The sequence below is a fragment of the Callithrix jacchus genome, chromosome 6 (assembly GCF_049354715.1).
Source record: "Callithrix jacchus isolate 240 chromosome 6, calJac240_pri, whole genome shotgun sequence".
NCBI classification, from domain to species: domain Eukaryota; kingdom Metazoa; phylum Chordata; class Mammalia; order Primates; family Cebidae; genus Callithrix; species Callithrix jacchus.
In genome coordinates, this window is record NC_133507.1 from 123959164 (window position 1) to 123986114 (window position 26951).

General features: G+C 37.7%; 1 protein-coding gene across 16 annotated transcripts in view; it reads right to left on the reverse strand.

Annotated features, from left to right (window-relative positions):
* Positions 1 to 26951, reverse strand: part of ICA1L (islet cell autoantigen 1 like) — an 81659-nt gene that overhangs the window by 49278 nt on the left and 5430 nt on the right. For 10 of the 16 annotated variants that reach the window (XM_035305344.3, XM_008999232.5, XM_078328233.1 and 7 more), the window contains 5 exons: positions 11688 to 11856; positions 9392 to 9464; positions 5065 to 5188; positions 3380 to 3578; positions 1074 to 1199 (listed from right to left, as the gene is read on the reverse strand). In XM_035305344.3, coding sequence (XP_035161235.2) covers positions 1074 to 1199; positions 3380 to 3578; positions 5065 to 5188; positions 9392 to 9464; positions 11688 to 11849 — 684 coding nt within the window. In that variant the 5' untranslated portion in view covers positions 11850 to 11856. Of the gene's footprint in view, positions 1 to 1073; positions 1200 to 3379; positions 3579 to 5064; positions 5189 to 8907; positions 9001 to 9391; positions 9465 to 11687; positions 11857 to 26951 lie in introns of all 16 variants that reach the window. The other 6 variants (XM_035305337.3, XM_035305338.3, XM_078328228.1 and 3 more) reach the window with 1 other exon arrangement.

The window sequence follows — 26951 nt, forward strand, 5'->3', positions numbered from 1 at the left end:
ATCTTTATGTTAATGGGAATATATAAACATTTTTTAATTGGAGAAAAATTCCATTTACCACTAAATCTGGCCTTTCATCTAGAGTTCAAGAAAGATTTGCCTAAAAAATATGTTCTCAAGCTAACTCAAGTAATTGAAAATTTTCCTTGCTGCTTCAAGGTTCCTGATTAAAGTGAGGGGGAAGAATGGAGAGAATAAAGAAGAACTGAACTCATAGCTAGTATGCTTCAGGCAAGATGCTAAACAGATATCACACACTGTTATTTTGAAGTACATCCTTTCTCCATTCCTGAATCCCACAGAATTGAACTGAAATAGGCAGACTCCCTAAAAGCAGGCGTGAATGTCCATTTCCTATAGTTTATTACTCTTTTCTTAAGTACAGTTTATTCCATTTTTTCTATTTAAAATATATGTAAAAATCAATAACTGCTATTTATTAATATCTAACTTATTCATTGTGTGTTATTTATATGTGATGTATAGTAACATAAGCACAAGTGAAACTTCTGAGGTTAAAGTGATATGGGAAGGCAACTTGGCAGAATGAAAAGAACACATAATCCAGAATTAGAAAACTTTGGTTTCTAAGCTCAACATTGCCTCTCAGTTTAATTCTCATAGGTGTCATTTTCCTCATCCATAAAACAACAGAAAAGTTTTTAAACTTTTGGGGGCACAGCATCTTTGCTTCAGATGAAATTGTATATAGAACTTCAAATCCAGAAGTGGAACAACTCTGGTTAAATCAGGGCAAATGGGCCTTAGAATTTGCCTCTTCAACATTCTCCTCTTCAACCTCAAATGGTCCATAGGTCTCTCTCTCTTCTATGACACCAAAGAGAAAAGCTACAGAAGCAGACAATCTCTAAGGTCTTTTCCAGAACTTTATGACTCTCTGACTTTGAGAGATAATAAAGCAATTATAGCAAATATATAGCAAATAAAGCAATTATAGCAAAGCCAAAGGAATCTAATCACGCAAAATTTTCTGCACCCTTTAGACAACTTTTAAAAAGGAATCTCACCACTCATCTTTACTGCAAGGGCATGCTGATCATGGAGGTGGGTACCTGGTAGGTAGTGAGCGAATGAGATAGCATATTGCAGCGACTAGCTCCAAGTAAATCCACTTTCTGACAAACATCCATCTTTAACTTGTCAAAAGAAGCTTTGCTATTTCTCACTTGCATCTGTACCTGCAATAAAAATGCTAATTTGTATTATAGATATATAGCATAAATATATTATTACAGATATAAATATAGTATACAGGTTCATGTTTTCAGAAATAAATTATAATAAAGACTAATTACTTTTCCCTGTATCGTTAATATTTCATGAGTAATGATGAAGATTTTGGCAACTGTAGTAATTGTAGGGATTCTTTCCAGAAGGTATCTTTATGCTGAGAAAGTATGAGATAATAGATGGAAAGTACATAGTTTTTTAAAAAGTATTCCATATAAAAAAAGAACATCTAAAAGTGTTCATGGATAGCACTTAGCTAACAGCCAAAGAATAAATGGAAAGGGACCTCATTAAAATGCTGAGAAACATTAGTAATATTTCTGAACCATACAGATATTTATAAATTTTAGTAGAGGCCTATTACATTTCTTGAATAAATGGTGAGTCATGTCATTGGGTAATGTGAATAGTCAACTTTTTAATATAATAATTCATTCAACAAATATTCAAATATTTGTTGAATGAATTAATAAAAAGTTAAGGTACCTATTATATGCAAGGCAGCGTTCTGGGCACTGAGACATTGTGATGAGCAAAACAATGTTCTTCCCCACCATCCTTGGGTAGGAGGCACAGGGAAAAAAGAAGTACATAAATATATAAGATAATCTCAGGTTGCAGAAATGAGTAACTGACTACCTTTAATAAAATGACATGGAGGTCCTTGGTGAGATCATGCATGATGTTTGGACTGCAACAGAAAGATGAGCAGGCTAAGCTAAGACCGTGGGGAGAGCATTCCAGAACCAGGGACAAGCAAGGACAAAGGTCCTGAGAGTGGGAGGTGGTGAAGACCTTATCATGTTAGAAGAACAAGAAGGAAGTGGGTACAGCACATTCTTCCTGGAGTATAGAAAGCAAGTACAAAGTATGGCTGTGGAGGGACCAGGGATCAGGGATCAGGCCATACAGGGTTTTGGGGGTCCAGATAGGGACTTGGATTCTATTTGATATGGTTTGGCTGTGTCCCTGCCCAAAACTCATCTTGTATTCCCATGTGTTATGGGACGGACCCAGTAGGAGATAATTGAATTGGGGGCAGGTCTTTCCTGTGCTGTTCTCATGAGAGTAAGTCTGACAAGATCTGATGGTTTTAAAATGGGTAGTTTCCCTGCATAAGCTCTCTCTTTTTGCCTGCCACCATCCATATAAGACATGACTTACTTGCTCCTCCCTGCCTTCCGCCATGATTGAGGCCTCCCCAGCAACGTGGAACTGTAAGTCAATTAAATCTCCTTATCTACCTAGTCTCAATTATGTCTTTATCAGCAGCATGAAAACAGACTAATACATTATTCTAAAAATCGAGGTGAAAGTCGCGTAACATACAATTAGCAATTTTAAAGTTTTCAATTCAGTGCATTTAGTGCATTCACAATGTCGTTCAGTCACTTCCTTGGACTGTATTCTCACTGTCAAAGATTGTAAAAGGAGTGGAATATGAGGTCGGGTGGCCTGAGGCCATGTATTCACCTACTTCATACGGCTGTTGTGTGTAATCAATGAGGCAAACCACTGAAGAGCTGGCCCAAAAGTCCTGGCTCCATCAATATTAAATATTATGATATTTATTATGGGTTCTCTAAATATTTATGAAATGAATGAAAAAATGAATTTTATTATGTATGGCAAAATTAGGGGATATAATTTGTAATCCAAAGTTTATTTAGCAAAAATGTATGTTTATACATTTTTTATTTATTTTAGTTTGTGGCCAAACTTTGAATTATGACCAAACAAAAATTTTGATAACCTTCATATTTTCTTATAACTAACAATCATTTTACATGAGTTTTTACTTAAATTACTTTTGTCCTTCTGTAATAAACTATTTTCTTCCTGCAAATGAATCTCAGAAGTCCAAGCAAGCAACATTTAATAGGTAATTTAGATCTATCATGAGAGGGATAAAAAAATTAATAAAAAAGGTAGATGGTGTGAAGATGTCACTCCAGGAGTAAAAATAAAAGGGTGACAAACTTTTGTACTTCAATTACAGTCTCCAAGAATTTATAATGAAACATATATTTCTCAAAAAACATCTGAAATTTTATGATCTTAATTAAATTATTCTACGGCAGTTCCGTATTTCATACACCAAGAAAAGGAAAGGGATACATTTTCATACTTTTCTAAACTTTTCCATTTGCTTTAAGGTGTCTGGGTCCAGCTCTTGGGATACATCTTTCATCCACAGCAGAGCTCCTCTGTATTCTGTGCGCGCCTGCTCCATCCGATTAATTGTCATCAAGGTATCAGATACCGCCCTTTGACTGAATGTTGCTACTTCTTGTTTCAGACGAGACAAAGGAGTACACAGGGCCAATCTAATGGCAGAGAGGTAAAAATCAGGGGGTTGAACACATCATAAGTAAAACAAAACAAAGGTTTAAACCAATGATAAAGCATATTTGCTAACAAGATGAATCTACAAGTAAAAAATTATTAAGTTCCCTAAGGAGATTTAGAAAGAAAATTAGGATCATATAACCAACTCTGAGTTATCAATAAAGATGTGACAGCCGGACACGGTGGCTCACGCCTGTAATCCCAGCACTTTGGGAAGCGGGCAGATCACCTGAGATCAGGAGTTTGAGACTAGCCTGGCCAACATGGTGAAACCCCATCTTTACTAAAAATACGAAAAATTAGCCAGGCATGGCTAGTGCCTGTAATCCCAGCTACTCAGGAGGCTGAGGCAGGAGAATCGCTTGAACCTGGGAGGTGGAGGTTGCAGTGAGCCGATATTGTGCCAGTGCACTCCAGCCTCGGCAACAGAAAAAAACTCCATCTCAAAAAAAAAAAAAAATGTGTCTACACCTCCCCACTTGTTACTTTAGGAAATATGTCATTTTTGCAATACTTTGGATGTTATTTCATGTATAAGTAACCTGGCCAGTAAATCTGCCATTTAGAGAACAGTTCTGAGGGGAACGGAGAACCTGCATTCATAAAACATAATCCAATGAACAGAAAGCCTTCATTTGACAAGTTCAGGGAAAACCTGGGTTTGGAAGAGCAGATAAGATGCTAGGAGAACTAATGAGTATGGAGTTCTTAGCAGCTGAGGATGAGGACAAGATAACAAGTATCTTTTAAAAAAACAAATTAAATCTAATTCCTCTGCTCTGCTTTTGGCTTAGTGGCATTGAAGGCCCCTGTACTTAGTACCTCATGTCACTTCCTTCGAGATAGGCTTTTGCACTGATGTGATGTTTCAGAGTAAAGCTATCTTAAGCTGTACATCATTATTATAGGTCTGATAGGGACGGTTTTATTCTTCTTCTTAAATACAAAGATTTGGGCTATGTTTAGTAATTATAGGAGATTCTTTGCAGCAGGTATCATTATATTAGAAACTGAAATAATAACTGGAAAGCATGCAATTAAGAAGAAAATATTTCTTCTACTTAAAAAGTACCAATATATTTACAGTATAGTATCAAAAAGTGAAATTGAAAAAAAGAAAATATACATTTTTAAGATGTTAGTTATTCTGTGACTGTTACATTAAACCAGTTGAGAGATATAACTGATGCTTGTCTGATTGTAGGGGAAATAAAAGAAAAATAAATAGAGGCCTAAAGGCTATTTCTAGAAATTAAGCAATCAAGAACATTAATCATTAAATAATTATTTTGAATACAAAATTAGTAATTAAGAATTAGGTGTCAAAACATATCACTGCAATATATTTTTCTTTAACCCTTTATTAGGCTGAACAGTGATCTTTACAAATATGAAAATTTAAGTACATATGTCAAAACTATCAGACTGACTACAGATTCAAGATGAGGAACAACCATGGTAAACCTTTGCTTGGCTGAAGAACAGAGTGCCTTGCCAGTGGCATCCATCATTTTGCCAGCTTGAGTTGCATCTCGTTCCGCTTGAAACTTTAAAAAGAGCCCTAGCTCATTTTCTTCCTCTGATATAACTAGGAGAAAAAATTACAGTGTAGTTAATTGTTTCCTTTACATCATTTGTTTAAAACATACACACAACTAAAATTCTCACAGCAATAACTCTCTATACAAGATTTACTTGGGGAAAGAAGAAGAGAGACTTATTTTTTAAATGCAATTCCCGGGCTCCCTTTCCAGAGACTCTATTTTCCACAGGTTTAGGGAATGTGGCTTCTTATCAGCACTTCAGATGGTTTGATTTTAGTGACAAAAATCCCTCAAAACTACAAAATAAAGCCACAAATGATGCATTTTCAAATGTGCAGAGATGTATTTTAGGACCATTGCCTCTTACAAAGTATTTGTTTCCTATTTAAACTTGTTAACTTAATTCTTGACTCCCATCCTGGCTTCAGTTTCCTATGTTTGGTATTCCAGACCCACAGATGTCCACACTTCTGCTCCAGCAACCCTAAACATTGTCATCTACAGCAGACAAATTGGCAGGGGTGACAAACTGTCATCTAGTGCACTGCTGCTCAAAGTGTGGGCCATGGACTAGTATTGGTCCAAAATCCTCTGTTACCAAGCTGTGACAAGCAAAGAAGTAAAACTGAGAATAGCTGTGTAGAGACTTTTACCAATTTGCCTGAGCATTTTATATTTGTCAAATCTAATAAAGTGAGCTCATAATACATTTTTCACATATTTTATTTCATTTTTCTAAAAGTTATTTTTTTAAAAGATGGGGTTTTCCTCTAACGCCCAGCCTGGAGTTCAGTGGCTTGATCATAGCTCACTGTAACCTTGAACTCCTGGGCTCAAGTGATCCTCCTGCCTCAGCCTCCTGAGTAGCTGGGACTACAGACATGAGTCATAGTGCTTGGGTAATTTTTTAAAAATTATTTTAGAGGTAGGGTCTCACTATGTTGCCCAGGCTGGTCTCAAACTCCTAGCCTCAAGACATCTTCCCACCTTGGCCTCCCAAAGCACTGGAATTATAGGCACGAGTCCCAGTGCTCAGCTAAAAATTCATTTTTATTGAATTTTACAAATTTATCAGTTTACAACAGAATGAAAGTAAACCATGAACAAACAAAAATAAAAAAGTACTTCACCACAATTTAAGAAACTCTGATCTAGTGTAAGCTGATCCTGTAACCATAGTAAGACTAATGAGGGGGGAAAGCTCACAGTGCTCCAATTACAAGCTTAAAGTGAATAAACAACAACAAATGTCATGCCTAATTTTATCCTAATTCACTGAGAGAAAAATCAAAGTTAAAAGTGAAAGGGAAGTGCCTGGCTACTTGCCGAGCCGCAACAGAACTCAGGCCTCCTCATGCTGGCTCCCCATTTCCCCTGTTCCCCCCAGCATGCCTGCAAGGGTGACCAAGGAGAGCACAATAGTGTAATGAGGAAGGTGTCTACAGTCTGTAGTCTCATCTCTAATAAAACCATGAACAACTGACCTATCTAGAGCTAATGGGGTTTGGGGAGTCATGCTAATTTAATGCTGATTACTTGAGAGATGTACAGTTTACACACTTCCTTTGAATCAGAACTTCATAAAATATACCCTAATTAAAACTACTAGAAAATATTCATTTGGGTATGATGGTTCAGAAAGCACTTTGAGTACTTGGAATACTTCATTATCAAGTATCAACTGAACATAAATGATCACTGACACTTACCTTTATCATTGCAGAAAGGGCAGTCAATGAGGATAATCTGTGCTGCTTCTATGTTGGGACTTCCCTGCCAAAATCTACAGAGACCCCTCCCTGACATGTTCTCCCTTGAGTCAAGAGATTCCCATAAAGTTATGGTGCTGGACTAACCTACTGCATTTGTCTAATGTTATGCCCAATAGATGTATTAATACAATTGTCTTCAAGAAATCACATATTTATACACAATCTTGAAGTGAAAATACATAATTGAATCTATATATATGTATCTCTTCCTTATCCTAAAAAGCTCCACCAGAGTGCTAAAAGATCTAGTGATTTCAGGGTATATAAACTTACTGATTTTTTTCACATTTTCATTTCTATCACAGGGGTCACTTGGTCCAATGATTGTGATGGCCAGATGGCCATTTATTGCTTAGTAATCTGAACCCCAAATTTCCTTTGTTTCTTTATCCTCCCATTAGTTTCAATAACGAACTCTTCTGCCCATGCAGGCTGTTCTCATTCTTTAAGCTCTTTAAACTCCAAGTCTCTTCTTTTCTCTACATGTTCAACTTCTATAAATCCTTAAAGTTTTACCTCAATTCCTATCTATGGAGTTCCCATTACCAATTACTCTTAACCACAGTTATTTTTCACTTTTAGGAATTCAGAGTTATGTCTGTATCATTATTCTGAGCTCAATTACATACTACTTGTATCATCTCTCTTTTTGTTACAAAAAGTTGTTTTTTCAACTATTTCCTTGAGAAAAGCAAATGGTAGGTAGTTGAATACTTGGGGCCAGGCACAGTGGCTCAACGCCTGTAAATCCCAGCACTTTGGGAGGCAGGTGGATCACGAGTCAGGAGATCAAGACCTTCCTGGCCAAAATGGTGAAATGCCATCTCTACTAAAAATACAAAAATTAGCTGGGTGTGGTGGCGCTCGCCTGTAGTCCCAGCTACTCAGGAGGCTGAGGCAGGAGAATTGCTTGAACCCATGAGATGGAGGCTGCAGTGAGCCAAGACTGCACCACACTGCACTCCAGCCTAGGTGACAGAGCAAGACTCCACTCGAAAAAAAAAAAGTCAACTTGAATAAGCATGCTTTATTGGATTTCTTTACTTAATGGGACAATGTATAAGCTTTGATTATAAAGCAATGAGATTAATTTACATAGCCACATGAGAAAAATTATTGATTCACTGAAATCAAATATTTATTGAGTACTGACCATCTGCTAGACATTGTTTCTAGACTGGAGGCACAGAAATAAACAAAACATTACAATTCTGTCCTTAAGGAAGGTATAATCTAGTGATATGAAGAAAAACAACAGATAAATACATAGAATGTTGAATACTGTTAACTGTTCAGGGAGTTTTGGGGGAAAGGGATATTGTATTTTTTGTGCCCTCTGAGGGCAGGGAGTAATACATTTTAGATATGCAGTTCAGGGAAGGCCTCATTTGAAAAGATGACACTTGACCAAATACCCAAAGGAAGTTAGAGATTCCACTATGCAGATATGCCTACTGTATAAGATATTAATATGGCTAAAGAGGAGGTTTTTAGGACGTGTAATTAGAGAGGTAGCCATGTCCAGTAGGTCCACTGTAATTAAAAAAGGAGAAGAGATACAAAGATTGAGTTTCAACCTGAACAGGTCCAAAAGAGAAGAGAATTGGCAAAGGCAGGATGCCAAGGAGTGACCAGTAGGAGGAAAACCAGGAAAGCCAAATGAAGAGAGTGTATCAAGGAGTAGGAAATAATAAACTGTGTTAAATAATGTGATAAGCCAGATTTAGACAGGAGTTAGCTAATCATGACCCCGACAGGAGACATTTAGTAGGGTGATGGAGATAAAACTTGGCTGGAGTGAGTACAAGAGAAAGTGGAAGGAAAGGAACAGAGACCATGCATACAGATAATTACATCACATTTTTCTGCAAAGAGGAGCAGAGGAATGGAATTTAACTGCAAGGGCAAGTGGGAGTCAAGAGAAAGAGGTTTAAGTGATGGAAACAAATCCATTTCAGATGCTTGGCAGGCCCGGGCATGGTGACTCACACCTGTAATCCTAGCACTTCGGGAGATTGAGGCAGGAGGATCACTTGAGGCCAGGAGTTTGAAAGCAGTCTGGGCAGCATAGTGAGACTCTGTGTCTACAAAAAAATACAAAAATTAGCCAGGTATGGTGGCACAGGCCTGTAATCCCAGCTACTTGGTAGGCTGATGTGGGAGGATCACTTCAGCCTAGGTGGTGGTGACTACAGTGAGCTGTGATCACACCACTGTACTCCAGCCTGGGTAACAGAGGAAGACCCTGTCTCAAAGGAAAAAAGAATATCAGCAAAAAATAAATCTGGGTCAGAGGATTTGATTAACTAAGGAAAAAGGGACAGAATACTGGGGCCTTTGAGAACAGGTCACTGTAAATATTCATATTTTGCCATAAGAAGTTATTCACAAAATAGTTTTACTACTTTTACATTAAATCTTTAATTTTAAAAAATACTAACAAATATTATCATACAGATATCTATAATTTCATACCATTGAGTCTTAAGTGGTACTTCTCGACTATCTTCAGAAGTTCAGTGCATGTCTCTTGAATGGAGTGAAAAACCTTGAAATATAAATTATATTAAGACAATTTAAAGAACCATAAACAAATGTATGTTATAAGCACTTCAAAAGCATAACATTTTCTTTTAGGTATTATATCTATCTTAAAAACATTATATCTATTTTTCCTTGGCTTTGACATACTTCAATTTTTGTTATATGTCTGATGTAGTAAGTACATTCCCCCATGAGAGTTGGAAAAAATGATTATAAATATAGGGGAGTAAAGAAAAAATTAAAACTGAAGAGTCTGTCTTCATCTCAGCCCCAAACTATCTAAATAACAAAAAGACAAATCTAATATAAACTGCATCAAATATTGCCAACCATAGATGAACAGAGTACAGATAACCTTAGAAAGTGTTAACTCTAAGTCTTGGCTTTTCTTCCATATTGGTCTAAGCAAAACAGATTAGTAAATTTACTATAAAAGTTAAATAATGTATTACAACATCAAATATAAATTATTTTTAGATTCTTTTTGTTTAGAATTTCCCATAGATATTAATTATTTGATTACTACTGTTGCTAATTGCTAACAGAAAAGAAAATATCCAGTAGTCTCTCATTTCAAAATTAAGCACATGAAAATTTGAGTTGAGGACACACTATACACATGACGTAACTCTTTACACAAATAAATGTAGGTGTTCCCAGTTAAATAAGCTGGCATAAGTTTTAGTGTACAGCCTTCTCACAAAGTGCTATAATGAGGATTTTTTTTAAAGCAAGGGCTGTCCAGAATCATCTTCACTGAAGAATTTTTAAGTGACTTAGTTAAAAAAACCTTGGTACTGCTGTACAGTATTAAGACCTAACCCTTTGATTGTCAAATGCCCAATATCACAAGAAACCTCCACATTCTATCTCTAGAGCAGTTTTATTATTATTTTGATGTTTGATCAAACCTACAGAAGACTGATAATAAACACTAAAATATTAAAGGAGGAGAAGGCATCAATTTTCCTTATAATTTTAGATATGTTTGGTATCTGAATTTGGCAATTGTAAAATCTGTTTTAAATGAATGTGGAAGAAGATTAGAAAAGAATACAAAAAAGGTAGTTCTATAAGGATGAAGTGATTGTGCTTGTTTCCCTCCCCCCCCACAGGTCTTTTCAAGATTTAGGTACTATTGCTTTTTCTTTTTATAATAAAACTGTTTCTCATTCTTAAAAAATAGTACAAATGTGAGAGAAAGTTCTTGGTTGATTCCAAATATTTATCTAATGGACAGATTTACATTGAATATAAAACATCCAGAGATGACCTAAAAATGTAAAACAATATCAAAACCTCATACATTCTCACTTCTCTGGGAATAAACCTGGAAAAACATATTGTTGTGTTAGAACATACAACACCAATAATAATAACAGTCTTCACTTTTACACATTTGTCACTGAATCCTAAGAATACTTTTCAACAGAAACAGTAAAAGCTTGTAAATTTTTATGTATTTCCATATTTGTTTCAGCAATGACATGTTTACTTTATGTAGAGGAAAATACTTGATCAAGACCAGCTTAATTAGACCCATATTTGGGAGAATCCTACCACATGATTATATTCCAAGCATAACAAAATCTCTGCTTGGAAATATTTGAAAGAGTTAGCTTGAATTAGAATATATATGTTGAGTTAGTAAATCTGCATTTAAAACTCAGATTTCTGTATTCATTTATATGATACTCTTCTCTAATTAGACTAATTAAACCATTTATTGGTTTAAAATTGTTCCATGGCAATTTATTTATTTAAAATAAAAAACAGCCAAAAAAGGCATTAGGAAGTATTTCAATAACGCTATCTTTTAGTAAAATAGAAACAATAACTCTTATCTTCATTCACTATTTGACTTTAATTATTTCAATGAGGTATAAGACTTCACATCAAAGTATTACAAAACAGTATGACATGATATATAATGAGTATATGGTCTTAATTGGGACTGTTATTAATTTACTAGCTTAAAAATTATAATATGTGTGCCAGAGAAACTGCTTTATTCATATTTTATCTAATTTAGTGAATACCAATTTTGCAAATTCTCAGTTTGTGAGAACTGTGACCTCCTATTCAGAGCTCTAATTGACAGCTGGTTACAACTAAACATTCTATTATCAAATTTGCATTTATCCCCACAAGCTCTCCAGTTTGAAAACTGTTGCAGTCCCCTTTGGTGTCCCAAATAATAGACAATACACAGAATGCTCAAATTTACCTCAAGTTTAGCATCCAGTTCAGCATCAGATGCCACCAAGTGCTCATCCTCTTTTTTTCCTGTTGCTTTGATAAAGACCTGCTTAGTTTTCCAGTATTTCTTTTGCATTCTGCTCACTACTGACTGATTATCTTCTGGTCTGGGTTGTGCAAAGGAATCCATGAAGTGACTAAAATGAAGAGACTAAAATTGAACTTCTTAAAAAAAATAAATATGTTTATATAATAATAGAATAAAATGTATATAGCAATAATAAACATTTATCTAGCCAATATTCAATCTGACAAATGGAAAAAAGGTACTAAATGCAATTTCTTTTTAAGAATAAGGGTCTCCTTCCATACCTAGGCTGTACTGTAGTGGTGTAATCATAGTTCACTATAATGTGGGCTCAAGTAATCTGTCTCAGCCTTACATTGCACTGGGATTACAGGTGTGAACCACCACACCTGGCCCCTAATATTAATCTTCACAGTCAAACATGCTAATGCTTGCTTTATATGGTCTAAATGTATAATTTCAACTTGCACAAGAAACAGGCAAAAAATTAATTATATTTACATTAATTTCAGTTGGATGACAAAGGTAATAAAACTTATGATTTTACAATTATGCCTAGAAAAGATATTTTATTTGACTGATATCTATTTATAGATGTTTATTACTTTCTAAGTTTTGCTTTTGTAATAAAACTGCAAAATGAACAAACTTGTACATATATCTTTACATACTATCAGTTACTTAGGAAAAGTTCCTATAGTTATAATTGCTATGTCAGACAAACATCCATTTAATAAATATTCTCAGATATGCAAAGATTCCAAGACATACTCTTTAAAAATCACTCAAAGAAATATTTTAATGCCCAATAAATTCTACACAAATGAAGTCCTTAGGTATATGGGAAGATATGTTATAAAATAAATACAGATGGACATTGTAAACTGTAAACATAAAAATTAATATCTAAGAAGTTATTCTTAAGAAGGTTAACATGGCTATATAAGGAAATGCAAATGTGAAACATATTTCTTAAGGATATGTTAAAAAGAAGAAATACTAATAACAGTTTGGATCTAAAGCCCAAATTATTCCAACAAACTGTAAGAGCAGGAACAAAAGGGAAATGCTCAAGTATGTGACTCATTAGGTATTTCCAGGCACATCAATAGATGCTATTGTATTTTTCATGTTAGTAACGAAATAGAGGTTCACTTTCTTTTAATTTGAAGTAATTACTAATTAAATAAAAACAGGAAGTCTAATTTCCAAATTACTAGGGGTAAAACAAAAGAGCCAGAAAAACTGTAGCAAAAGCAAAAGACCAAGTGTGTAAAACAGGAGTAAGGCAATATAACACACAGTACAAAACAAGAAGATGGAAGAACAATTATATCATTTAGTACAATAGATGCAAACTTCTTTTTAAATACAAAGAATCTCAAATCATAAAAAATAAAAATAAAAATTCAACTATATGGTATTTGAGATCCATCTAAAACAAAATGACACAAAAAGATAAAAATAAAGATATGCATTAAGATATATCAGTTAAATAAATACTAACAAAAAGAAATTAGGATAGCTATATTAGTATCAGACAAAGTAGATTTAAATAAAAAGCATAAAATGAACAAGGACAAGCTGCAAAGTCCACAAAGTGGCCAATTTTCCAGATATCCTCTGGATTATTAGCCTTTGGATATCTTCCTAGATTCCTGGGCAGTATATATTAGTCATCATTTAATTGTCAAACCTCCAAATATGTTACCCTGGATAATTTGTCTGGACATAATTTGGAATCGAAAATAATGTGGGAACTTAATTTGGGTACATAGGGAGCATGGATTTGATATAAGCATTATACTGTTCTGACACATCTAGTGTCTTGAGGGAAACTTAGTTTTTCTTTCCCATCCAGTTTCTTTCTGCTTTTCGATGCTCTCAACTGCTTTCAGTCCTCCTCCTCCTTCCTTCCATCCCCAAGTTTAAAATAACTGTAAGCAATCCAATCATATGACAAACTGTTAATCTCTACTAAACTGACTGCAGGTGAAGGCTCAATCAATTAGGAGAACAAAATGCTAGGGAGTATCAGGAAAGAATACCTCTTCCCTACATCAACTTCCATGTTGATGTAGCTCAAACAATATATTCCTCTCCTCGCAACCACTCTCTCAGTATCTTCTTCTTGGAAAAGAAAGAGTAACTTATCTGATTGGAAATTTGACAGTAATAAACTCGACTCCTCTATATCTGAAAGCTATCTTGCTTGCAGAGGGCACACATTCCCTGGCAAAAGGAGAAAGTGACTGGGAGGACAAATCTGCAAGAGGTGAGATTTGTACATTTGTGGGGTTTCTTTGTTATTGTTGTTGTTGTTGTTTTGTTTTGTTTTTAGAGACAAAGTCTCACTCTGTCACCCAGGCTGGAGTGCAGTGGCGTGATCTGGGCTCACTATAACCTCCGCCTCCCGGGTTCAAGCTATTGTTCTGCCTCAGCCTCCTGAGTCGCTGGGACTACAGGTGCATGCTGCCACATCCAGCTAATTTTTTGTATTTCTTTTTTTTTTCCCTACAACTCCAGGTTACATTTTGTTTTTGTATTTCAGTAGAGACAGGGTTTCACCGTGTTGCCCAGGCTGGTCTTGAGTTCCTGAGCTCAGGCAATCTACCCAACTTAGCCTCCCAAAGTGCTGGGATTATAGGTGTGAGCCCACATTTGTGGTTTTTATGACCCAGGGCACTGCTAAATGTGCTTGCCACTGGAGGTAGGTTAGGCAGGAAGCCAGGTCTTATGGGCTTGATATATCAGATAACAGAGTTCAATGCTGGCAGAACTATCAGATATTTAGGAGGGATTTCATAAAAGGGAAGAAGCCAAACAGGAGGTAAACCCCAAAATATGTATATAAAGTCCTCCCAAGACCTGTGCTAATCACTAACCTAATTGTGAGGCAAGGGAGAGAAACCCAGGAATCATGGCATAAATCAGCCACTGAAAGATGAAATAACTAAGTGAAGATTTCGGCACTACCACTGGAAAGGAGACAGTTTGGAGTCTGAGTTCAGTCCAGTTAACTGGCTTCTAGAATAAAAATTCTGTTTTGAAGAAGCAAAACAGAATCCGGAATCTCTCAAATGCATCATTCAAAATGCCAAGTATTCAGTAAAAAAACACTAGACATACAAAGAAATAGGAAAATGTGACCCATACTCCAGTGGGGAAAAAGTAGTCAATAAAACAGACCCCAAAGATTTCCTAGATACTGCAATAATCAGATAATTACTTTAAAGCAACTATTAACATATACACAAACTTAATGTAGGATGTACGCATGATAAATGAACACATTGAAAATATTAGAAAACAAGCAAAACTCTCCAGTTACTAAGTTCAGTAACTGTATTTTAAAATTCACTGAAGCTGAGTGTGGAAACTCATGTCTGTAATCCCAGCATTTTGGGAGGCTGAGACAATAGGATCTCTTGAACCCTGGAGTTTGAGGTTACAGTGAGCCATGAGTATGCCTCCCTACTCCAGCCTGGGCGACAGAGTGAGTGACAGACTGCCTCTTTAAAAAATAATAGAGCCGGGCATGGTGGCTCACGCCTGTAATCCTAGCACTTCGGGAGGCTGAGGCAGGCAGATCACAAGGTCAGGAGATTGAGACCATCCTGACCAACATGGTGAAACCCCGTCTCTACTAAAAACACAAAAATTAGCTGGGTGTGGTGGTGTGTGTCTGTAGTCCCAGCTACTAAGGAGGCTTAGGCAGGAGAATTGCTTGAACCTGGGAGGTGGAGGTTGCAGTGAACTGAGGTCATGCCACTGCACTCCAGCCTGGTGACAGAGTGAGACTCCTTCTCAAAAAATAAATAAAACAAATAAATAATAACTGGAAAGGATTAAGAGCAAACTGAAGATGACAGAAATGAAAGTTTCTTCTTAACAAAAATTACCAATCTAAAAACTGGGTGGGGATGGGAGGAGGAAGAAGAACCAAAAGAAGAGAAGAGATAGAATGGGACAGAAAAATATTCAAAAAAGTAAAACATCCCCAAATTTGTTAATGATATTAATTTACAGATCCAATAAGCTAACTCACAAACTCCACATAGGATAAATACAAAGAAAACACAAATATACATGCCATAGACAAACCACTTAAATCCAGATAGAAAAAAAAAATAGTGAAGAAAACCTATTTTGAAAGCAATGGATATTACACACAAGGTAACAAAAATACAAATAGGTCAGTTCTCAATAAAAACAACAAAAGTCAGACTAAATGGAAGGACATATTTAAGATCTGTTGACCCCTAACTCTACATCTATTGAAACTGTCCTTTTAAAAAATGAAAGTGGCGGGAGCACAGTGGCTCAGGCCTGTAATTCCAGGACTTTAGGAAGCTATGGGGGAAGATCACTGGAGCCCAGGAGCTCAAGACCAGTCTAGGCAAGATGGCAGGACTTCATATACATAAAAAATATATAAAAAACATTAGACATCTATGGTGGTATGAGCCTGTAGTCCAAGCTACTCAGGAGGCTGAGGGAGAAGAATTGCTTCAGCCCAGGAATTTGAGGCTAAAGGAGTATGTTCTAACCGAATGCAAGGAAGCTAAAAACCTTGAAAACAGGTTAGATGAATTGCTAACTAGGATAACCAGTTTAGAGAAGAACATAAATGACCTGATGAAGCTGAAAAACACAACACAAGAACTTCGTGAAGCATACATAAGAATCAATAGCCAAATTGATCAAGTAAAAGAAAAGATATCAGAGATTGAAGATCAACTCAATGAAATGGAATAAAGTGAGAAGACAAGATTAGAGAAAAAAAGAGTGAAAATAAATGAACAAAGCCTCCAAGAAATATGGGACTATGTGAAAAGACCAAATCTACGTTTGACTGGTGTACCTGAAAGTGACAGGGAGAATGGAACCAAATTGGAAAATACTCTTCAGGATATTATCCAGGAGAACTTCCCCAACTTAGCAAGGCAGGCCAACATTCAACTTCAGGAAATACAGGGAATACCACAAAGATACTCCTTGAGAAGAGCAACCCCAAGACATAATCATCAGATTCACCAAGGTTGAATGAAGGAAAAAATGTTAAGGGGAACCAGAGAGAAAGGTCAGGTTACCCACAAAGGGAGGCCCATCAGACTAACAGTGGATCTCTCGGCAGAAACCCTATGAGCAAGAAGAGAGTGGGGGCCAATATTCAACATTCTTAAAGAAAAGAATTTTCAACCCAGAATTTCACATCCAGCCAAACTAAGCTTCATAAGTGAAGGAGAAATAAAATCCTTTACAGACAAGCAAATGCTGAGAGATTCTGTCACTACAAGGGCTGCCTTACAAGAGCTCCTGAAGGAAACACTAAACATGGAAAGGAACAACCAGTGCCAGCCACTCTAACAACATAACAAATTGTAAAAGGCCTTTGATGCTATGAAGAAACTACATCAACTAACAGGCAAAATAACCAGCTAATTATGATTAATGACAGGATCAAATTCAGACATAACAATATTAACCTTAAATGTAAATGGGCTAAAGGCCCCAATTAAAAGACACAGACTGGCAAATTGGATAGAGTCAAGACCCATCAGTGTGCTGTATTCAGGAGACCTATATCACATGCAAAGATATACAAAGGCTCAAAATAAAGGGATGGAGGAATATTTACCAAGCAAATGGAAAACAAAAAGCAGGTTGCAATCCTAGTTTCTGATAAAATAGACTTTAAATCAACAAAGATCAAAAGAGACAAAGAAGGGCATGACATAATGGTAAAGGGATCAATGCAACAAGAGCTAACCATCCTAAATATATATGCACCCAGTACAGGAGCACCCAGATTCATAAAACAAGTTCTTAGAGACCTACAAAGAAACTTAGACTCTCACACAATAATAGTGGGAGACTAACACCCCACTGTCAAAATTTGATCAAAGAGACAGAAAATTAATATGAATATCCAGGACTTGAACTCATCTGTGAAATAAGAAGACATCTACAGAATTCTCCACCCCAAATCAACAGAATATACATTCTTCTCAGCACCACATTGCACTTATTCTAAAATTGACCACATAATTCGAGGTAAAACACTCTCCAGCAAATGCAAAAGCATGTAAATCATAACAAATAGTCTCTCAGATCATGGTGCAATCAAATTAGAACTCAGGATTAAGAAACTCACTCAAAACCACACAACTACTTGGAAACTGAACAACCTGCTCCTGAATGAATACTGGGTAAATAATATTAAGACAGAAATAAAGATGTTCTTTGAAACCAATGACAACAAAGATACAACACACCAGGATCTCTAGGACACATTTAAAGCAATGTGTAGAGGGAAATTTATAGCCCTAAATGCCCACATCAGAAAGTGGGAAAGATCTAAAATTAAAATTGACACTCTAATGTCACAATTAAAAGAACTAGAGAAGAAAGAGCCAACAAATTCAAAAGCTAGAAGACAAGAAATAAATAAGATCAGAGCAGAACTGAAGGAGACAGAGACACAAAAAACCCTTCAAAAAAAAAAAAAAAATCAATGAATCCAGGAGCTGTTTTTTTTTTTTTTTAAAGATCAACAAAATAGCGATAGACACTAGCCAGACTAATAAAGAAGAAAAGAGAGAAGAATCAAATAGATGCAATAAAAAAATGATAAGGAGGATATCACCATTGATCCCACAGAAATACAAACTACCATCAGAGAATACTATAAACACCTCTATGCAAATAAACTAGAAAATCTAGAAGAAATGGATAGATTCCTAGACACATACACCCTCCCAAGACTGAACCAGGAAGAAGTCAAATCCCTGAATAGACCAATAACAAGTTCTGAAATTGAGGCAGCAAATAACAGCCTACCAATCAAAAAGAGTCCAAGACAAGATGGACTCACAGCCGAATTCTACCAGAGGTACAAAGAGAAGCTGGTACCATTTCTTCTGAAACTATTCCTAACAATAGAAAAAGAGGGACTCCTCCTGAACTCATTTTAATAGGCCAGCATCATCCTGATACCAAAACCTGGCAGAGACACAACAAAAATAGAAAATTTCAGGCCAATATCTCTGAACAGCGATGCGAAAATCCTCGATACAATACTGACCAACTGAATCCAGTAGAACATCAAAAAGCTTATCCACCATGATCAAGTTGGCTTCATCCCTGGCATGCAAGGCTGGTTCAACATACACAAATCAATAAAAGTAATCCATCACATAAACAGAACCAATGACAAAACTACATGATTATTCTTAGCAGATACAGAAAAGGCCTTCAATAAAATTCAACTCCCCTTCATGCTAAAAACACTCAATAAACTAGATATTGATGGAACGTATCTCAAAATAGTAAGAGCTATTTATGGCAAACCCACAACCAATATAATACTTAATGAACTAAAAACTGGAAGCATTCCCTTTGAAAACAAGCACAAGACAAGGATGCCTCTCTCACCACACCTATTCAACATAGTATTGGAAGTTCTGGCCAGGGCAACCAGGCAAGAGAAAGAAATAAAGGATATTCAAACAGGAAGAGAGGAAGTCAATTTGTCTGTTTGCAGATGACATGATTGTACATTTAGAAAAGCCTATCGTTTCAGCCCAAAGTCTCCTTAAGCTGATAAGCTCAGGATACAAAATCAATGTGCAAAAATCACAAGCATTCCTATACACTAATAACAGACATACAGAGAACCAAATCATGAGTGAACTTCCATTCACAGTTGCTACAAAGAAAATAAAATACCTAGGAACACAACTTACAAGGAATGTGAAAGAACCTATATAGCCAAGACAATCCTAAGCAAAAAGAACAAAGCTGAAGGCATCACATTATCTAAATTCAAACTATACTACAAGGTGACAGTAACCGAAACAGCATGGTACTGGTACCAAAACATATATAGACCAATGGAACAGAACAGAGGCCTCAGAAATAACACCACACATATACAACTATCTGATCTTCAACAAATCTGACAAAAACAAGCAATGGGAAAAGGATTCCCTATTCAATAAATGGTGGTGGGAAAACTGGATAAACATATGCAGAAAACTGAAACTGGATCTCTTCCTTACACCTTATATAAAAATTAACTCAAGATGGATTAAAGACTTAAACATAAGACCTACAACCACAAAAATCCTATAAGAAAACCTAGGCAATACCATTCAGAATATAGGCATGGGCAAAGGCTTCCTGACTAAAACACTAAAAGCAATGGCAACAAAAGCCAACATCGATAAATGAGATCTAATTAAAGTAAAGAGTGCTGCACAGCAAAAGAAACTATCATCAGACTAAACAGGCAATCTACAGAATGGGAGAAAATTTTTGCAATCTATCCATCTGACAAAGGACTATACTATCCAGAATCTACAAAGAACTTAAACAAATTTACAAGAAAAAAGCAAACAACCTCATCAAAAAGTGGGCAAAGGATATGAACAGACACTTTTCAAAAGAAGACATTTATGCAGCCAACAAACACAAAAAAATGCTCATCATCACTGGTGATTAGAGAAATGCAAATCAAAACCACATTGAGATATGCCACTTCAGATAGAATGGCAATCACTAAAATGTCAGGAAACAACAGATGCTGGAGAGGATGCGGAGAAATAGGAATGCTTTTACACTGTTGATAAGAGTGTAAATTAGTTCAACCATTGTGGAAGACAGTGTGGCAGTTCCTCAAGGATCTAAAATCAGGAACACCATTTGGTTCTAGCAATTACTGGGTATATGCCCAAAGCATTATAAATCATTCTACTATAAAGGCACATGCACATGTATGTTTATTGCAGCACTGTTTAAAACAGCAAAGACTTGGAACCAACCTAAATGCCCATCAACAATAGACTGGATAAAGAAAATGTGGCACATATACACCATGGAATACTATGCAGCCATAAAAAAGGATGAGTTCATGTCCTTCGTAGGGACATGGATGAAGCTAGAAACCATCATTCTTAGCAAACTGACACAGGAACAGAAAACCAAACAAAGAAAACATGGCGGGGGAGGATCCAAGATGGCCGATTAGGAGTAGCTCAGGATTACAGCTCTCAGTAGCTCAGGAAAGCACAGAGGGTGAGTGGATACCACATTTACAGATGGATTTTTATAGCTCACAGACCAGGAGATTCCCAGGCAGAGGAGCCCCACAGGTAGCCAGCACAGCTGTTTTGGCTGGCACAGCTGTTTTGGCCGGTGCCCCAGTGCGGCGGGACTCTGCACAAAATACATGGGTCCATTTTAGCTGGTGATTGGAGCTCCTGGGAGACAGAGTCGCCCATTCAACTGATAAAAAAGTGGACTGAAACAGGGAGCCAGGCCAGGAGATTGCTGGGCAAAGAAGCACCACGAATCTCAGTGCGGCTGTTTCAACCGGCGCAGTGAGTCGCCGCACAGGAAATCACACAGATCCCAGCACCTTTTCAACAGGCGACTGGAACACCTGGGAGACAGAGTCGCCCATTCAACTGAAAAAAAAAAAAAGGGGATCTGAGGCAGGGAGTCAGGTGATCAGGCTCGGCTAGTCCCACCCCCACAAAAAAAGAGGAACCTGAAACTCTCTGGATTGAGAGTCTCACAGCAAGCACAGCTGAACCCGGGACCATCCCGCTCTGTGCGGGAGGGGCATCCATCATTACCAAGACAGTCCACCACTAAGGAGGTAGTCCACCATTGCTCAAGCAGCCTGCCATTGCCAAGGCAGCCTACCATTACAGAGAAACTCTGCCATTACAGAGGTGGGCTGCCATTGCCAAGGCAGTTCTAACTATACCCGTATAAACAGGACTGCAGGGAAGTTCACATAGCAGCTGGGCGGAGCCCATAGCAGCTCAGCGAAACCTCTGCAGGCAGACAGTGATTCAGCTGTCTCCACCCTGCAGGGCAGCCCTTAAAAAAGGCAGCAGGACGATAGAGACTTATAAATAAAGCCCTAACTCCCTGGGACAGAGCATCAAAGGAAAAAAAAAAAAAAAAAGAGAGTTTAAGAGTTCTGCTGCACCAGACTTAAACGTACCTGCCCAGCAACTTTGAATGAACAATGGAGCTCACAGCTCAGCACTGGAGCTCCTATACAGGACAGACTGTCTCCTCAAGCAGCTCCCTGACCCCCGTATATCCAAAGAGTCACCTCATAAAGGTGAGCTCAGACTGACATTGGGCAGGTATCCTTCTGGGACAAAGATAGCAGAATAAACTGACAGCAACCCTTACTGTTCTGCAGCCACTACAGGTGATCCCCAGGAAAGCAGGGCCTGGAGTGGACCTCAGCAGTCCTTCAGCAGAGGGGTGTGAATGTTAGAAGGAAAACTAAGAAACAGAAAGAAGTAACTTCATCAACAAACTGGACATCCACTCAGAGACCCAATCTGAAAGCCAACAACTACAAAGACGACAGGTGGATAAATCCACAGAGATGGGAAGAAACCAATGCAAAAAGGGTGAAAACACCCAAAACCAGAATACCTCTCCTCCTACAAGGGATCACAACTCCTCACCAGTAAGGGAACAAGGCTAGATGGAGAATGAGTCTGATGAATTGACAGAAACAGGCTTCAGAAGGTGGGTAATAAGAAACTTCTGTGAGCTAAAAGAACATGTTCTAACCCAATGCAAATAAACTAAGAACCTTGAAAAAAGATTTGATGGAATGCTAAAGAGAATAAGCAGCTTAGAGAGGAATATAAGTGAATTGGTGGAGTTGAAAAACACAACACGAGAACTTCGTGAAGCATACACAAGTTTCAATAGCCGAATCGACCAAGCAAAAGAAAGGATATCAGAGGTTGAAGACCAACTCAATGAAATAAAATGAGAAGGAAAGATTAGAGAAAAAAAGGTAAAAAAAAAAAAATGAACAAAGTCTCCAAGAAATATGGAACTATGTGAAAAGACCAAATCTATGTTTGATTGGTGTACCTGAATGTGATGGAGAGAATGGATCCAAGCTGGAAAATACTCTTCAGGATATTATCCAGGAAAACTTCGCCAACCTAGCAAGGCAGGCCAATATTCAAGTCCAGGAAATACAGAGAACACCACAAACATATTCCTCAAGAAGAGCAACCCCAAGGCACCTAATCATCAGATTCACCAGGGTGAAAATGAAGGAGAAAATGCTAAGGGCAGGCAGAGAGAAAGGTTGCGTTACCCACAAAGGGAAGCCCATCAGACTACAGCAGATCTCTCAGCAGAAACCCTACAAGCCAGAAGAGCATGGGGGCCAATATTCAACATCCTTAAAGAAAAGAACTTTCAACCCAGAATTTCATATCCAGCCAAACCAAGCTTTAGAAGTGAAGGAGAAATAAAATCCTTTACAAGCAAGCTAGTACTCACAGATTTCATCACCACCAGGCCTGCTTCACAAGAGCTCCTGAAAGAAGCACTAAACATAGAAACAACCAGTACCAGCCACTCCAAAAACATCAAATGGTAAAGAGCATCGACACAATGAAGAAACTGCATCAACTAATGGGCAAAACAGCCAGCTAGCATCAAAATGACAGGATCAAATTCACACTTAACAATATTAACCTTAAATGTAAATGAGCTAAATGCCCCAATCAAAAGACACAGACTGGTAAATTGGATAAAAAGCCAAAACCCGGGGGAAAAGGGGAGGGCCAGTGGGAGGGGGAGGTGGGGAGGGATAGCCTGGGGAGAAATGCCAAATGTGGGTGAAGGGGAGAAGAAAAGCAAAGCACACTGCCATGTATGTACCTACGCAACTGTCTTGCATGCTCTGCTCATGTACCCCAAAACCTATAATCCAATAAAAAATCAAAAAAAAAAAAAAAAGAGTATGAACTCTGGAGCTAGTCTACCTGGATCTCAAAAAAAAAAAAAAAAAAGCCAAAACCCATTGGTGTGCTGTATCCAGGAAACACATCTCACATTCAAGGATAGATAAAGGCTCAAAATAAAGGGATGGAGGAAGATTTACGAAGCGAATGGAGAGCAAAAAAAAAGCAGGAGTTGCAATTCTCGTCTCTGATAAAATAGACTTTAAAGCAACAAAGATCAAAAGAGACAAAGAAGGACATTACATAATGGTAAAAGAATCAATGCAACAAGAAGACCTAACAATCCTAAATATATATGCGCCCAATACAGGAGCACCCAGATACATAAAGCAAGTTCTTAATGACTTACAAAGAGACTTAGACTCCCACACAATAATAGTGGGAGACCTTAACACCCCAATGTCAATATTAGACAGAACAACGAGACAGAAAATTAACAAGGATATCCAGGACTTGAACTCAAACCTGGACCAAGCAAACCTAATAGACATTTACAGAACTCTCCACCCTAAATCCACAGAATATACATTATTCTCATCACCACATCACACCTACTCTAAAACTGACCACATAGTTGGAAGTAAATCTCTCCTCAGCAAATGCAAAAGAATGGAAATCATAACAAACGGCATCTCAGACCACAGTGTAATCAAGTTAGAACTCAGAATTCAGAAACTAACTCAGAACCGCATAGCTTCATGGAAACTGAACAACTGGTTCTTGAATGTTGACTGGATAAACAATGAAATGAAGGCAGAAATAAAGATGTTCCTTGAAACCAAAAGAACGAAGACACAACATATCAGAATCTCTGGGACACATTTAAAGCAGTCTCTAGAGGAAAATATATAGCAATAAATGCCCACATGAGAAGCAAGGAAATATCTAAAATCGACACCCTATCCTCAAAATTGAAAGAGCTAGAGAAGCAAGATCAAAAAAAGTAAAAAACCAGCAGAAGACAAGAAATAACTAAGATCAGAGCAGAACTGAAGGAGATAGAGACATAAAAAAACCCTTCAAAAAATCAATAAATCCAGGAGCTGGTTTTTTCGAAAAGATCAACAAAATAGACCACTAGCCAGATTAATAAAAAAAGAAAAGAGAGAATAATCAAATAGATGCAATAAAAAATGATAAAGGGGATATGACCACAGATTCCACAGAAATACAAACCATCATCAGAGATTATTACAAATAACTCTATGCATATGAACAAGTAAACCTGGAAGAAATGGATAAATTCCTGGACACGTGCATCCTCCCAAGCCTAAACCAGGAAGAAGTTGATACCCTGAATAGACCAATAACAAGGGCTGAAGTTGAGGTAGCAATTAATAGCCTACCAAACAAAAAAAGCCCAAGTCCAGATGGGTTCATACCCGAATTCTACCAGACATACAAAGAGGAGCTGGTACCATTCCTTCTGAAACTATTCCAAACAATCCAAAAAGAGAGAATCCTTTCCAAATCATTTTATGAAACCAACACCATCCTGATACCAAAACACGGCAGACACTCAACAAGAAAAGAAAACTTCAGGCCAATATCCATGATGAACATAGATGCAAAAATCTTCAATAAAATACTGGTACACTGACTGCAACAGCACATCAAAAAGCTTATCCACCATAATCACGTAGGCTTCATCCCAGGGATGCAAGGCTGATTCAACAGACGCAAGTCTAGGGAGAGAGATCCAAGATGGCCAACTAGCAGCAGCTCAGGGTTGCAGCTCCCAGTGAAGGCACAGGAAGTGAGTAGACGCCAGACTTCCAGATGAATTTGTGTTGCCTACAGACCAGAAGATTCCCAGCGGAGGAGCCCCACAGGTCGCCAGCACAACTCGTTTGGCCGGCGTCCCGATGAGGCAGCTCTCAGTGCGGAGTATGCAGGACTGGGTGCCCTTTTAGTTGGCATTTGAAGCTCCAAGAAGGCAGAGTCACCCATTCAGCTGATTGAGAGGGGGACTGAAGCCAGGAGCCAGACCAGGGGATTCCTGGGCAGAAAAGTGCCACGAATCTCAGCACCACTCTTTCAGCTGGCGCAGTCGCCGCACGGGAAACTGCATAGATCCCGGTGCCTTTTCAGCGGGCGACTGGGGCACCTGGGAGAGAACTGACCATTCAATTAGGAAAAGAAAAAAAGGGGGCTCCAAAGCAGGGAGCCAGGAGATTGGGCTTGGCTGCTCCCTTACCCCGCTAAAAAAACAGCAATTGGAAATGCTGATGGTTGAGAGTTTCACAGCAAGCATAGCTGAACCCGGGAAGGTCCAGCTCTGTGGGGGAGGGGGGTCCACCAAAGGAAAACAAAGAAACAGAAATAACATCACCACCACCAAGCTGGACATCCACTCAGAGACCCAATCTGAAGGTCAGCAATTACAAAGACGACAGGTGGATATATCCACAAAGATGGAAAGAAACCAGCACAAAATGGCTGAAAACATCCGAAATCAGAATGCCTCTCCTCCTTCAGGGGATCACAGCTCCTCAACAGCAAGGGAACAAGGCCTGATGGAGAATGAGTGTGATGAATTGTCAGAATCAGGCTTCAGAAGGTGGATAAGAAACTTCTGTGAGCTAAAAGAACATGTTCTAACCCAATGCAAAGAAACTAAGAACCTTGAAAAAAGGTTTGATGAAATGCTAACGCGAATAGACAATTTAGAGAGGAATATAAGTGAATTAATGGAGTTGAAAAACACAACATGTGAACTTTGTGAAGTATGCATAAGTTTTAACAGTCGAATTGATCAAGCAGAAGAAAGGATATCAGAAGTTGAAGACCAACTCAATGAAATAAAACGAGAAGACAAGATTAGAGAAAAAAAGGATAAAAAGGAATGAGCAAAGTCCCTAAGAAATATGGGACTATGTGAAAAGACCTAATAGGTGCACCTGATAGGTGTACCTGAATGTGACAAAGAGAATGAATCCAAGCTGGAAAATATTCTTCAGGATATTATTCAGGAAAACTTTTCCAACCTAGCAAGGCACGACAATATTCAACTCCAAGTAATACAGAGAACACCACAAAGATATTCCTCAAGAAGAGCAACCCCAAGGCACACAATCGTCAGATTCACCAGCGTTGAAATGAAGGAGAAAATGCTAAGGACAGCCAGAGAGAAAGGTTGGGTTACCTACAAAGGGAAGCCTATCAGACTCACAGCAGATCTCTCAGCAGAAACCCCACAAGACGGTGGGGGCCAATATTCAACATCCTTAAAGAAAAGAACTTTCAACCCAGAATTTCATATCCAGCCAAACTAAGCTTCATAAGCAAAGGAAAAATAAAATCTTTTGTGAACAAGCAAGTACTCAGAGATTTCATCACCACCAGGCCTGCTTTACAAGAGCTTCTGAAAGAAGCACTACACATAGAAAGGAACAAC